General features: G+C 35.4%; 1 protein-coding gene and 1 long non-coding RNA gene across 2 annotated transcripts; one reads left to right on the top strand and one right to left on the bottom strand.

Moving 5' to 3' along the window:
- Window positions 1-3,056: 3,056 nt before the first annotated feature.
- On the bottom strand, window positions 3,057-4,598 carry LOC141342197 (uncharacterized). The gene is made up of 3 exons (XR_012356675.1): window positions 4,512-4,598; window positions 4,144-4,233; window positions 3,057-3,360 (listed from the first exon to the last, which is right to left on the bottom strand). It is a non-coding gene; the product is annotated as an uncharacterized lncRNA (long non-coding RNA).
- Window positions 4,599-10,361: 5,763 nt separating this feature from the next.
- LOC141343130 (synapse differentiation-inducing gene protein 1-like) lies at window positions 10,362-12,231 on the top strand. Its single transcript, XM_073847733.1, has 2 exons — window positions 10,362-10,801; window positions 11,773-12,231. Exons 1-2 carry the CDS (start codon window positions 10,478-10,480, stop codon window positions 11,929-11,931), a joined length of 483 nt encoding a protein of 160 aa, XP_073703834.1. The 5' UTR covers window positions 10,362-10,477; the 3' UTR covers window positions 11,932-12,231.
- Window positions 12,232-12,518: the final 287 nt, after the last annotated feature.

Raw genomic sequence — 12,518 nt, forward strand, 5'->3', positions numbered from 1 at the left:
TGGGTTTTATTGTTTCTGTCTTGTTCACACACTTGAGATTGACCGTGATTTCGTTTTGTGGTCAATGGCCGGTGAATGGGAGTTCTAGAGGCATAACTTTGAGCGCATCAAAATCGATATTTTTACAACACTAAGAAGGCTCGACACACCATGAACTTGAGCATTGAGAACATTGTTTGTGTACACAGAGTTTACTAAAAAGAAAGTTTTTGAACAACTCACTTTCACTGTTTGAGTTTCCGCTTGCGGCCGTCTTGCCAGTCAAGAAGTGTCGATCTCTGAATGCGAGGAGAGTAAAGATGGATAGCTCCTAAAGCATATTTCCATATAAATGCACGGCTAATTCGTTGTTTTGTCGCAAGTGACAAACAATATTAACCTTCTAGTTTTAAAAAGAGCCTCATATAAGTGTAGAGAATTTGTTAGCTCAAAGAATTTAAAATGATCAGTATGTGTGTGTACATGTCTGAGACTATGTTTCTCTCATCCCATGTACACTGTAAATCTCCACCAGGTCTTTTGACCAATGAATAGAATGAAATGAGTTATTTAAAACATACATTTCAGTCAGGGAAAGTAGTTTAACTCACAGGAAATTGTGTATAATCGTCATTAAATATACACATTTTCCAGTTTCTGATTAGTAACAGTAATGATGATATCGACTTGTTTCTTTGTCCAGCAAATTCTTCAGTGATATCGATTACTCTTACGTCAGCTCGTCGTCACGGCAACGTGTTTTACTAATCAGAACGGAGTTAAAACAATTGAAAAAAATAGGGCTTAAAGGGATGGTTCGGAGTAGAATTGACTTCATTGCTATGCACTCCGAAGCCCATGTAAATACCCCATCCGAAGTTTTTTTTACCTTAGTCAAACATTTATGGAGATATTAGAGTTTTTCGAATTGCTTGTTACAGGAGTGAATGGTACATGTGATGTATCTCGTAAATTGCACCACTAAACGTGCAAGTAATCTTACCAAACTTGTACAGTAGTGTAAATAGGTTATGTACTCACAAAACGCTGCATCGGAACATTTGTAAGTCCACCATGAGTGTTTTAAAAACACGTTTTAGCCGATCCCTACTAGTCTCAAAAACTACAAATGGGGACACGTCGACGTCACTTCCCTGGTTTGAAAAAAGCATGTAGAAGTCCTCCTACAAGTTGACATGCACACAGATGTAGTAGGAGGACTTTTACGTGCTTTTTTCAAACCAGGGAAGTGACGTTGACTTGTAGTTTCTGAAACTAGTAGTTCTCGGGTAAAACGTGTTTTTAAAACACTCATGGTGGACTTACAAATGTTCTGATGCAGCGTTTTGTGAGTACATAACCTATTTACACTACTGTACAAGTTTGGTAAGATTACTTGCACGTTTAGTGGTGCAATTTACGAGATACATTACATGTACCATTCACTCCTGTAACAAGCAATTCGAAAAACTCTAATATTTCCATAAATGTCCAACTAAGGTAAAATAAACTTCGGATGGGGTATTTAGATGGGCTTCGGAGTGCATAGCAATGAAGTCAATTCTACTCCGAACCATCCCTTTAAGCAATATGAGATCGAAACACAGTTTAAGTGACCATTGCAATGTAAGCATTCAGCACAGAGAATCATTATATGTGAATATATGGTTGTTTATTAAACTATTCTACTTACAAACGATCACACATAGACAACGTACATAAAACATGAATAGACAGAACGCATGAGAGAGAGAGAGAGAGAGAGAGAGAGAGAGAGAGAGAGAGAGAGAGAGAGACTGTGACAAATACACATCCTTAAGAGACTCACTGTACAGTCAAATACAGCAGATTATTCCTGAGTTCCAGTCACTCCATGAAAACAAAAATTAAAAATACTACTTGGTGAAGGACCTACTTCCTCTTTGGTAGCACAACATATTTACAAATGCCACAAACTAAGAAGTAAAGAGTGAACACATCTGCATTAGTAGAACCATTAATGTTTATATAAATATATATATACACTGTAAAAAGTTTGCTGTAAATTTTACAGTAACTTACTGGCAGCTGGATGCCAGTAAGTTACTGTAAAAATGTTTACAGTATTATTACTGTAAGTGCATTTACAGTACTAAAAGGTATTTACTGTAATTTCATTTACAGTGTTTTTACTGTAATTTCATTTACAGTGTTTTTACTGTATCTTCAATTACAGTATTTTTACTGTATTTTCAATTACAGTATCAGTACTATAGAGTTTATTTTCATTTATTTTAAACATTTTTTACCTGTAAAAACAATCCAATTAACCTACAGCACTGTAATTCAAGATTTTTACCACCCCAACCCCATAAAAATCACAATAACTCATAAGCATTAGTTCTGATAATATTCTTTTTAATTGTTGAACATTTTCTTTTTAAAAGTACAGAGACTTTGTATCATGGCAAACATACACATACTGAAAAGCAAAAATAAGTAAGTACACTACCAGTCATAAGTTTTTGAACACTAAGATTTTTTTTAAAGAATTCTCTTCTGCTTACCAAGCCTGCATTAATTTGATCCAAATTTAATTTATTCCTTTGATCAAAGCTGAATTTTCAGCATCATTACTCGTCTTCAGTATCACATGATCCTTCAGAAATCATTCTAGTATGCTGATAAACATTTTATTTAATTTTTAGATTTTTCAGGATTCTTTGATGAATAGAAAGATATTATTTAGCAAGGATGATTTAAATTGATCAAAAGTGATAATAAAGACATTCATAATGTTACAAACTATTTCTATTTCAGATAAATGCTGTTTATCTGAACTTTCTATTCATCAAAGAAACCTGAAAAAAAATGTACTCCACTGTTTTTAGCATTATAATAATTTCAGCAACATCATAATAATAGTTTTTGAGCAGAAAATCAAATTATTAGAATGATTTCTGAAGGATCATGTGACTGCAGTAATGATGCTAAAAATTAAGCTTTGATCACAGCAATAAATTACATTTTAAAATATATTAAAAAAGAAAACAGTTATTTTAAATAATAAAAATGGTTCAAAAGTGTATTGTTTTTGCTGTACTTTGGATCAAATGAATGCAGGCTTAGTGAGCAGAAGAGACCTTCTTTAAAAACATTTAAAATCTTACCGTTCAAAAGCTTTGTCTGGTAGTGTAAATAAAATAAAATCATACAGTAAAAATGTGTTTGTGTTGTGTTAAATTTTAGTAATTTTGAGTCAAAGTTGACAAGCTCTCTGATGAGAAACGGCAGAATGGGATTCAGGCTGATGCTTGCTGTTTGCACCCTCTTTCCAGAAGTCCATCTGATCTGTGACTGTCAATGCATTTGCTGCCACAAAGGTTGACTGTCTGAACGAACCTGCAAGCACAAGAAAAACAGTGTTTAAAGAATTTGCCTCAACTGTCAAACTTGGTGCTGTATGCATTTTAAAAAAAATTATATACTACATACGAACGCAGTAGTAAGAAAAAAAACTGAAGAAACTTTTTCTTGAAATTTTTTATAAAGAATTTTATGAATGGGTCAGTAAGTCACTGATTCTAGGTGTTTAAAAAAGGTAAATTCATTCAGTAATGAAACACTGCTGTGTGCAGAGATGCACAACATGGCTTTGTTAAGAACCGTTTTTACTAAATGGAGCAAAAAGACAATATTTTCTTCTTGATTTAAATCACTTAATATTACATTCTTGTTTATTGAATTTTGTTGCCCTGACACTTAGTAAAGTCTGCCACAGACCATGCTAAATGCTAACCAATCTGTTCATATAAACATTCTAAACGTGTGTTTCCTAGAAAGTCTGTGCATATAATAGGCCTACTATGATTAAAAATCTATATTTGTTGTTTTACAGTAACAATAATCTAAATTGACAGACAGTAAGATTGCTATTATGAATTTAAAGGTTACAGTAAGTTAAAGATACCTGAAGCAGCTGCATTTTGCTGTTTAAATGCTGGTTTAATAGAAATAATTTTAATGCGCATGCAAACTCAATCTTGATGGTAATAAAAAACATTCCCAGGAAATAAATACCTTACAAATGTGTACTTTAAATACAATATAACTTGCTTAGGATAAAAGCATCTGAAAAATGCATGAATGTAAATGCAATGTAAAACAAAATATGTTTTAGGTTACCTTATTCTGCATGTCTGTAAAATGGACAGCTGGCTGTATGATGATTCTGCATCTGATGGTCAGCATCCAGTTAGTGCTTGGAGAAATCTCCTGTAACAGACAGTGTCACAACACCCTTTTAGTGTTACTATAGTTTATGATCAGAAAAGACAACTACTGTACAGTAATAAAATTTACATTTTTAATAAAATAAACATTTATAATATTTATTAGCAAAACTTGCTATATTAATATATTGCTAGCTCGTTACTCTCTTTAAAAAGTTAACCTGTTCTGCAAGTCAGTGGAGAACAGCAGCCTGTGGCTAATTTGGCTAATTTAGTAACGTTAACATTAACTTAGTTAAATTGATGAAAGGGGAAGCTCACCTGTTGTTTGCACCGCGACGACGGCAATCACCAGAAAAGACTCTAATACACCTCCGATGCAGACGACATGACCACGAGACCACAAACTTGAAAATAAAACACAAAAGATGCAGTTAACCGCGGTGTTCAGTTTTACCTCAGTGTTTCATGTTAGCGCGCTGTTTATGTCACGTCTGTCACTGAAGGGACCGTCTATAAAGTTACATACGACATTCATACACACATTTCATACTTAAACATCATTTGAAGAGAATTACCTTGCTAGCTATAAAGAGGCAGCGTTTAAAAGATATTATGCTGCTCTGTGACTAACGTTAAGTTTGTCAACTTCGGCTTACTGACATTATTAGCTTACCAGTTCATGTTATCGTCGATACTATGGCAGTCATTCACAGAAGAAGATCCAAAATACACCTCCGACGTTACAGATGACATCCAGACCAGAAACTTGAAAATAACAAACAAAAGAAGGGCTTGAAAATACAGTTTAAAATCTCCACAGAAACAGTGGTGTTGCTTAACGCACTTTACCTCAGTATTTCACCTCAGTTTGCTGTTAAGCTTGAGTAAGGGCTCGTCAGACGAACTAACTTGCATTAAAGGGCAGCCGAATATACAAACGTGTTTCTCAGTTTAAATAAAGTTTATTTCGACTAATATAGGTCACCTTAATTTACTCACCAGTCCATGTTTTCACCGTTATGGCGGCGCCCCGGCCGTCAGTCAGAAAAAAAAGGCTACCGACATGAAAAACACGATGAATATTGTTAGTTTGCTGTTAACAAGTGAAAACAAATTAAAATTGTTCAGTTTTTCATAAAACAGAAATAATATACTAACCTTTTTGTCGAGTTATTGATGCAACATTTCTCTTTTGTCCTTTTTACCGCCACTTCCTCTCAACAGGAGAAAAAAAAATCTCCCTTGCCATTGGTCAATTTTTCGCGGGCAAGTTCACTACTGTAAACGGATTTACAGTAGTGGAGAATTACAGTAGTGATCATATATTTTCCCATAATCCTTTGCAGTTTACAGTAAAATACTGTATATACATTTTACAGTATCTTACTGTAGATATTACAGTAAAATACTGTTCAAATTACAAAAATCGGTTACAGTGTATATATATGGATGTTTTTTTTTGTTATTATGGATGTATATTATATGTATTTTTGTTTTTGATTATTCTGCTGTATACAATGCTTTGGGAATATGCACCCAAGTATGTCATGCCAATAAAGCAATATGAATTGAATTGAATTGAATTGAGAGAGATGCATGGTACAGGAATGAACAGTTCTGAACAACCTGAAATCGTTTTCATAAAACGCAGCTATCTACGTTTGTAGAAAGAATGAATACTTGCAAGCTCTTGTTGTTGTGCATTGGTTCCGTATGTGTTCAGTTCAGAAGGTCCTTTTCCAGTTCCTTCAGAGTTAGATCGCATGGCTTCGAAGAAGGGTGAGTAGGCCGCATGGCTTTTCAAAGAAGGGTGAGTACTTTAGGCCTCATCTCCAATGCTAGGTGAGCCGCCCCTCCCCCATGCGGGATCACGTGTGTCCGAGTCGCGGAGAAGGGAAGAGAGAGAGGAAGAGAAGAGGTGCGTGACTTTTAAACCTGTAGGTCATTCACACCCACAGTTGGATCTTGTCCAATCCGGTTGATCTGAGTTTTGGAGGGAAGATTGAAAGTCTTTGGCTGTATTAGAAATCGCCCCCTATACCCTATTCACTATTGCCTACATTAGTCCACTCGTACAGTTCACTTGAAGGAGTGAATGAAAACGAGTGAGTGAATTCAGACACTAAGTGCACTGGAAGGACTGCTGCTTTTGCATAGTATTGCTTACTTTTTAACAATCATTTAAAATGGACAGTTCGAGTAGTAAGATTAAAGGATTTATCTTGAACTATGACAAGGAGTTTATGTATAAACCTTGGTTAAACAATTTAATAATCAATTTGCAACGAATTTGTACCTGTGTTGTACGTTGTATTACGGCGTGGATGAGCGCGTTGTAAAATGAACGGATGGATGATTCAGCTGCGGGCGCCATCGTCTGGCAAGACGCGGGAATTCAGTCGGCGCGCAACTCTCACAGTGCATTATGGGTTATCTCTAGCTGTTGAGTGTACATCGGTTGTACACTCGTTTTTGCGGTGCATTGTGGGATTGAATGAGTGCACTCGGGAACGTCCACTATGGTTTCGAACACCACTTAAAATGGCTGTCCCCTCAAATAGTGCCCTATTTGAGGGAATAGGGGGCGATTTCGGATACAGCCTTTGTATTCCACCATGGTGTTTTGCATGTGAAAGCTGATTGGTTGTTTCGCCACAAAACTTCCAAAAGTTCAATAATACCAATCAAGCAAGGAGTTATTAAGATGCAACAAACATTAACATTTAGGAGATCATAAATGCAGCTCATAGACACCAAACATGATCTATGTATCATCTCGGTTGAATGAGTGATTCTAAATGTGAGAGTCTTAGCACACACAATAATTCATATATTGCGGATTAATGTTTGAGACAGACATACATAACAGAAACAACAATATAAGAAAAGGTAACACATTGATACGTGTACATTTCTATATAACTGTATGTGGGACTGTATGTCTGAATAAGGAGAGTGTATCTCCCTGCATTCCTGTAGGCTGTAAAGAGTCTTATCTTGATGGTGGGGGGATGAGTTGGATAGTAGCCAGAGGTCTGGCTCATAGCAAATAGGTGTTAATCGCAGATCGGGGAAGAAGTTATTTAAGGAATATAACTAGTTATTTCATGTCTGATGGGCTCCATGCACTACATAAGCCTAATATTTTGTCCTATGGAGTCCATTCATTCGCATTCAGAGATCGACATCTCTTGACTGGCAAGACGGCTGCGAGTGGAAACCCAAAAAGTGTAAGTGAGTTGTTCAAAACCTTTCTTTTTAGTAAACTCTGTGTACACAAACAATGTTCTCAATGCTCGAGTTAATGTGTGGAGACCCAGGCGATACTTCGAGCAAAGTTTCATGGTGTGTCGAGCCTTCTTAGTGTTGTAAAAATATTGATTTTGATGCACTCAAAGTTATGCCCTTAGTACTCCCATTCACTGGCCATTGACCACAAAACGAAATCACGGTCAATCTCAAAACAGCTTGTTTGTCGTAATTATGCTTTTAGATATAAAAGAAGTTTGTCTCGTTTACAGTAAAAAAAAAAAAAAAAAAAAACAGCCCAGGTTGCATTTTGGCAATAGTTATCCTTTAAATGTGCTGTAACTGACAAATATATTGTGAAATTTTATGTTGTATTAAACAACGACTAAATAAATGCTAGTTTTCTCTTAGGTATCAAAGATTTATGTTGAACCAGAGATTTTGTAAATAATAAAAAAAAAAGGTTGAAACAAAAACAGACTTTGTTTTTGACCTTTACAAAGAACTGGAACAAACAAATTGTTCATTAATAGAATGGAGAATGAAGGTAATTAAGAATAATGGGCTATTCTACAGAGTTGGAAACATCTTGAAAAAAAAATATTTTTTCCAAAAAATTGTATATATGTAAATTGTATAATATCTGAGATGTAAAGTGTATTTTATGAGATTTGTTGTATTCTGAATCCAATTTTTCTTTGTAAAAGGCAAAAAGTTGATCATACTGATTTCAAAATTAAAAATGTATTAGTTTGAATATACATTGAACAAAAAACATAACAATCATAACATCTTAGTTGATAATTCAGTATACTTTATTTTTGACAAAACATCCCATGTTTCGCTAGTGACTGCACATTTTTGGTAATGACCACATCACATCACTGAATTTTAACCCACATAATAAAACACTACTAAAACATACTAAAATACAAAACAATTGCATAACTCTACTAAAATTTTAATTTCCCCCAAATAAAGGATTATGTGTTCCCTTTTATCACTACCGAAACAATGATAACATGCTTCAGTTGTGACTGTTTCAGTAGTGACAATTTTATGTTATAACACCCAAAGAAAACAAAGATGTCACTATCGAAATACTACCAAATGTTTTGGTAGTGACAACTTCAGATATTATTGAACCTAGCTCAAAGATGCTAATCAGCACACGGTTAGCTACAGTTCTAAACAGTGGTACACATATAAAAACTAAATGTTATGGAATAAATCCCACAAAAAGTGTGCTTAATTGCAGAAAAAGGTGTTCGGTAGTGATGTTCCTTAAAGCACAGATTTTTCAGACTTTTAAGCACATTTACCTCAAAATGATGGGGCCTATCTACTCAAGCCTTGTAGGCTGTAGCTATAAGTGAGGGGGACACTGGAGTATTTCCTGATCATAAATGTAGGAGTTTCATAAGTTTTTTTCTGATTTATGGAGTGACAAAAAAAGATGCCCAAAATCACCTCTGTAAAAACATTTGACTCTAATACGTCAAAAAAATTAAACAAGAATTTCGAAACAGACTTCATCCAGTGTTTAGATTTTTGTACTAGAAATGTATGCAAATTAACATATTTCAATAAATAATGGCTCATTTGCATATTTAAGCCTAACATTTTACAAAACTTGTAATACAAAAAAAAAATGTTTGCAATTATCAAAGTAATCAATTAACTGGGTAAGTAACATGATATTAGTTTTTTTTTTTTACCCTATTCACCTGCAGTGTCTCACCTTAAAGGAAACACTCCAATTTTTTGGAAATAGGCTCATTCTCCAACTCCCTACGAGTTAATAAGTTGAGTTTTACCTTTTTGAAATCCATTCAGCCGTTCTCCTGTTCTGGCGATATCACTTTTAGCATAGCTTAGCATAGATCATTGAATCCTATTAGACAAATAGCATTGTGTTGAAAAATGACCAACGAGTTTTGATATTTGTTCTGTTTAAAACTTGACACTTCTGTAGTTATATCTTGTACTAATATCGGCGGAAAATGTAAAGCTGCGATTTTCTGGGCCGATAAGATTAGGAACTACACTTCCATTCCGGCGTAATAGTCAAAGTTTGCTGTCGTAACATGGTTGAAGCAGGCGAAGTAATATCACGCAGCACATGTGCAAATGCTAACCTAGCTGGGAACTAATTTCAGGTGCTGCGTGACGATACTGCGCCTGCTTCAGCTATATTACGGCAGCAAACTTCCTTGACTATTACACCGGAATGGGAGTGTAGTTCCTAATCTTATCAGCCTAGAAAATCGTGTGTGTGTGTGTGTGTGTGTGTGTGTGTGTGGGGGGGGGGTCCTTTAAATGGTTTTTAAATATGTTTTGTTTTTTGGTTGTGGGACAACAGTTAGCACCAATTCTGTAGAACGGCCCTAATAAGTGTACACTCAGCCCATCCTTAGTTAAATATTGAACCTGGAGGGTTTTTGAAGAAGTCAAGGGGTTAGGATTTGTTTGGCAATGATGCTGCTTTCACATAGTTTGTGGAGCATCTCACTTCTCTTTTTGGAAGATACAGGCCCAGATTAAAATAGGAATAACAACAATGGCATATTCTATTGCTTTAGAAACTGTGTGGTAAACAGGGGTGGTGCTGTGTCGATGTGTGCTGTGAAATGCTGGCTTCACCAGCTTCACCAGAGTCTTTGTTTACATATGTGTATGTGCCGTGTCAAATAATCAACAAGTGTCCAAAAAGCCACAATAGCCTATCAAGCAAGACTTTCATTTTGATTAAACCAGATACATTCTGCATCTGTCACCTGCAGTTCTATGTAAATATTATGTTTGTACAGCGTAGACAAGTGAGCTAAATCTGTCAGGCCTGCTGTCACTTCCTGAAACACCATCGCTCCACCTACAATGCACCTCCTGTTAGATTCCTGTAAATCTTCACGTGATTGTAAAGAGCCAAGGTTCGTGACCAGACACTTGATTCCTCTTAGCCAGAGTCCACAAAGGTGTGGCATCTCTATAAAGCACAAAGAAGATAAGACATTACAAGTTTACCAAACAGAACAATGGAGCCCCAAGAAAACTGGAATACATCAGAGAAATCCAAGCTGTTGCAGCCTGGGCCGCCACCATACCAGGACCATCTTAGCCACCCTCCTCCAGGGAACTTCCAGAGCACTTCTGGCTATCAAGCCCAGCAATATGGAGCTTCAGTGCCATACGGACAAGGACCGTATCCGGGACATCCTGCGGTCACCGTGCAGCCTGCAGTTTATGTGACTGCAATTCCACTGGTGTATCCAGTGCCGGATTACTTGGGCTACTCCATTTTTACCATGCTGTGCTGCTGTTTGCCTCTGGGCATTGCTGCACTGGTTTTCTCTTTGAATGTAAGCATTCTTTCAATTTCTTACTTGTTTATGTGTGTCATACAAAAGAGATAAACTAACCTTGTCTAATCATAAAATGCAATGTTTAAATCCTAATTGTTTTTGTTTGGTAAATTTATAGATCAAACTAAATTCACCCTAAAATGATAGTGTCATCACTATTTACTCACCTTTATGATGTTCCAAACATAAAAGAAGATATTTTTAAAAATGTCTTTGTCCAACATATACATGTAGACATAAATCACGTTTACAATCAGAAAGTTTACAATTCATAAAAAAACACATTTAAAATGTATTAAAAATGTTTGAAACAGAATGCAAAGCATGAGTTCTGATCACATGATTGAAATGTATGCTCACTCACGTAACTTCCTCGTAACTAACATGCTTGAATGATTATGGTTTGCGTTTCTAAAAATACATCGTTTACGAAGCAGATGCTTATCTCTATTTTAACAAACATTTTTTGTTTCCTGTAAATGGTGTGACGTTTTGTTATTCTGAAAGAGGTGAGGCAGTATAGAGCGTCCCTATTTCACCTCCACTTTGTGCACATCTGTAAACATTCTTTCTTTATGTGAAGTTACTGAAGCACATTATTGTTGTTCTGCAATATTCTATTGCTTCCTGATAGAATTCTAATTAAAGATACCAAATGAGTTTGATGGTCCAGAAAAAAAGAAAATGCAATAGGTGATGGTTCAGATAAAGGAACTGAAACCACTTTAATATGTACATGTGAATCTGACTTTGGCACTTGCTCTGTGTTTTTATTATTGCCTAAGAGTTCACATGGGAACATAAAAGCTGGTGTAACATTTTGAAATATAGCACCATGTTAAAACATTGATTTACTCATGAAGAACCGTGGGAAAAGCTGTAGTACCACATTGTAAAAACTAGAAAGCACAGTTGCTGCAAAACAGAAGTGGTATACCTGACATTATGTTTCACATTTATTTTCACAGACTCGGAGTGCCAACTTGTCTGGGCAACAACAGTTGGCAGAGACAAACTCCAAAACGGCGCTCACTCTTAACCATACTGCTCTTGGTATTGGCATCGTCATCATGGTGTTGTATATCACTCTCATCGCTGTCAACTCTAAACACCATCTACATGAATAATTGTCTGGATGCCAGGAATGGGAAGATAGAGGGCTTTCCAAAAAGGAAAAAAAAAAAGTATCATTTTAAATGATTTTTTTTTTTTTTTTTTTTTTTCATTTTAATGATTCGGTCTGTTGGATCTGTCCCACTCATCTCTAGTGTAAATCTATTTATGTTACTAAAACATGCTTTAAAGTTGATTCTTATGTCTCACAACTATGGAAACTGTTTTGATTATCAATGTTGAAGTATTGATGTTTGTTTTTCTTCCTGTCTTTTGATTATGTATTTAAATAAAACATTCAGTGATCAATAATACATGCCCTTTTTTTGTTTTTAATCATTTATGTTCTCACCTGAGCACTCGGATTTCAATGTAAATTACTTTTATACAGTGTGTTGCGAAAGTATTCACACCCCGTAATTTTTTTTCATATTTTGTTATGTTGCTGCCTTATGTTAAACTGCTATAAATAACTTTTTTTCCTCCCCATATTAATCTACACTCCATACGCCATATTGACAAAGTTCAAACAGAATTGCCACAATTTCGTAAATTTATTATTAAGGAAAAAACTGAGGGTATGAAAATGCAATGGAATCAT

This window comes from Garra rufa, chromosome 9, assembly GCF_049309525.1.
Source record: "Garra rufa chromosome 9, GarRuf1.0, whole genome shotgun sequence".
NCBI classification, from domain to species: Eukaryota; Metazoa; Chordata; class Actinopteri; order Cypriniformes; family Cyprinidae; genus Garra; species Garra rufa.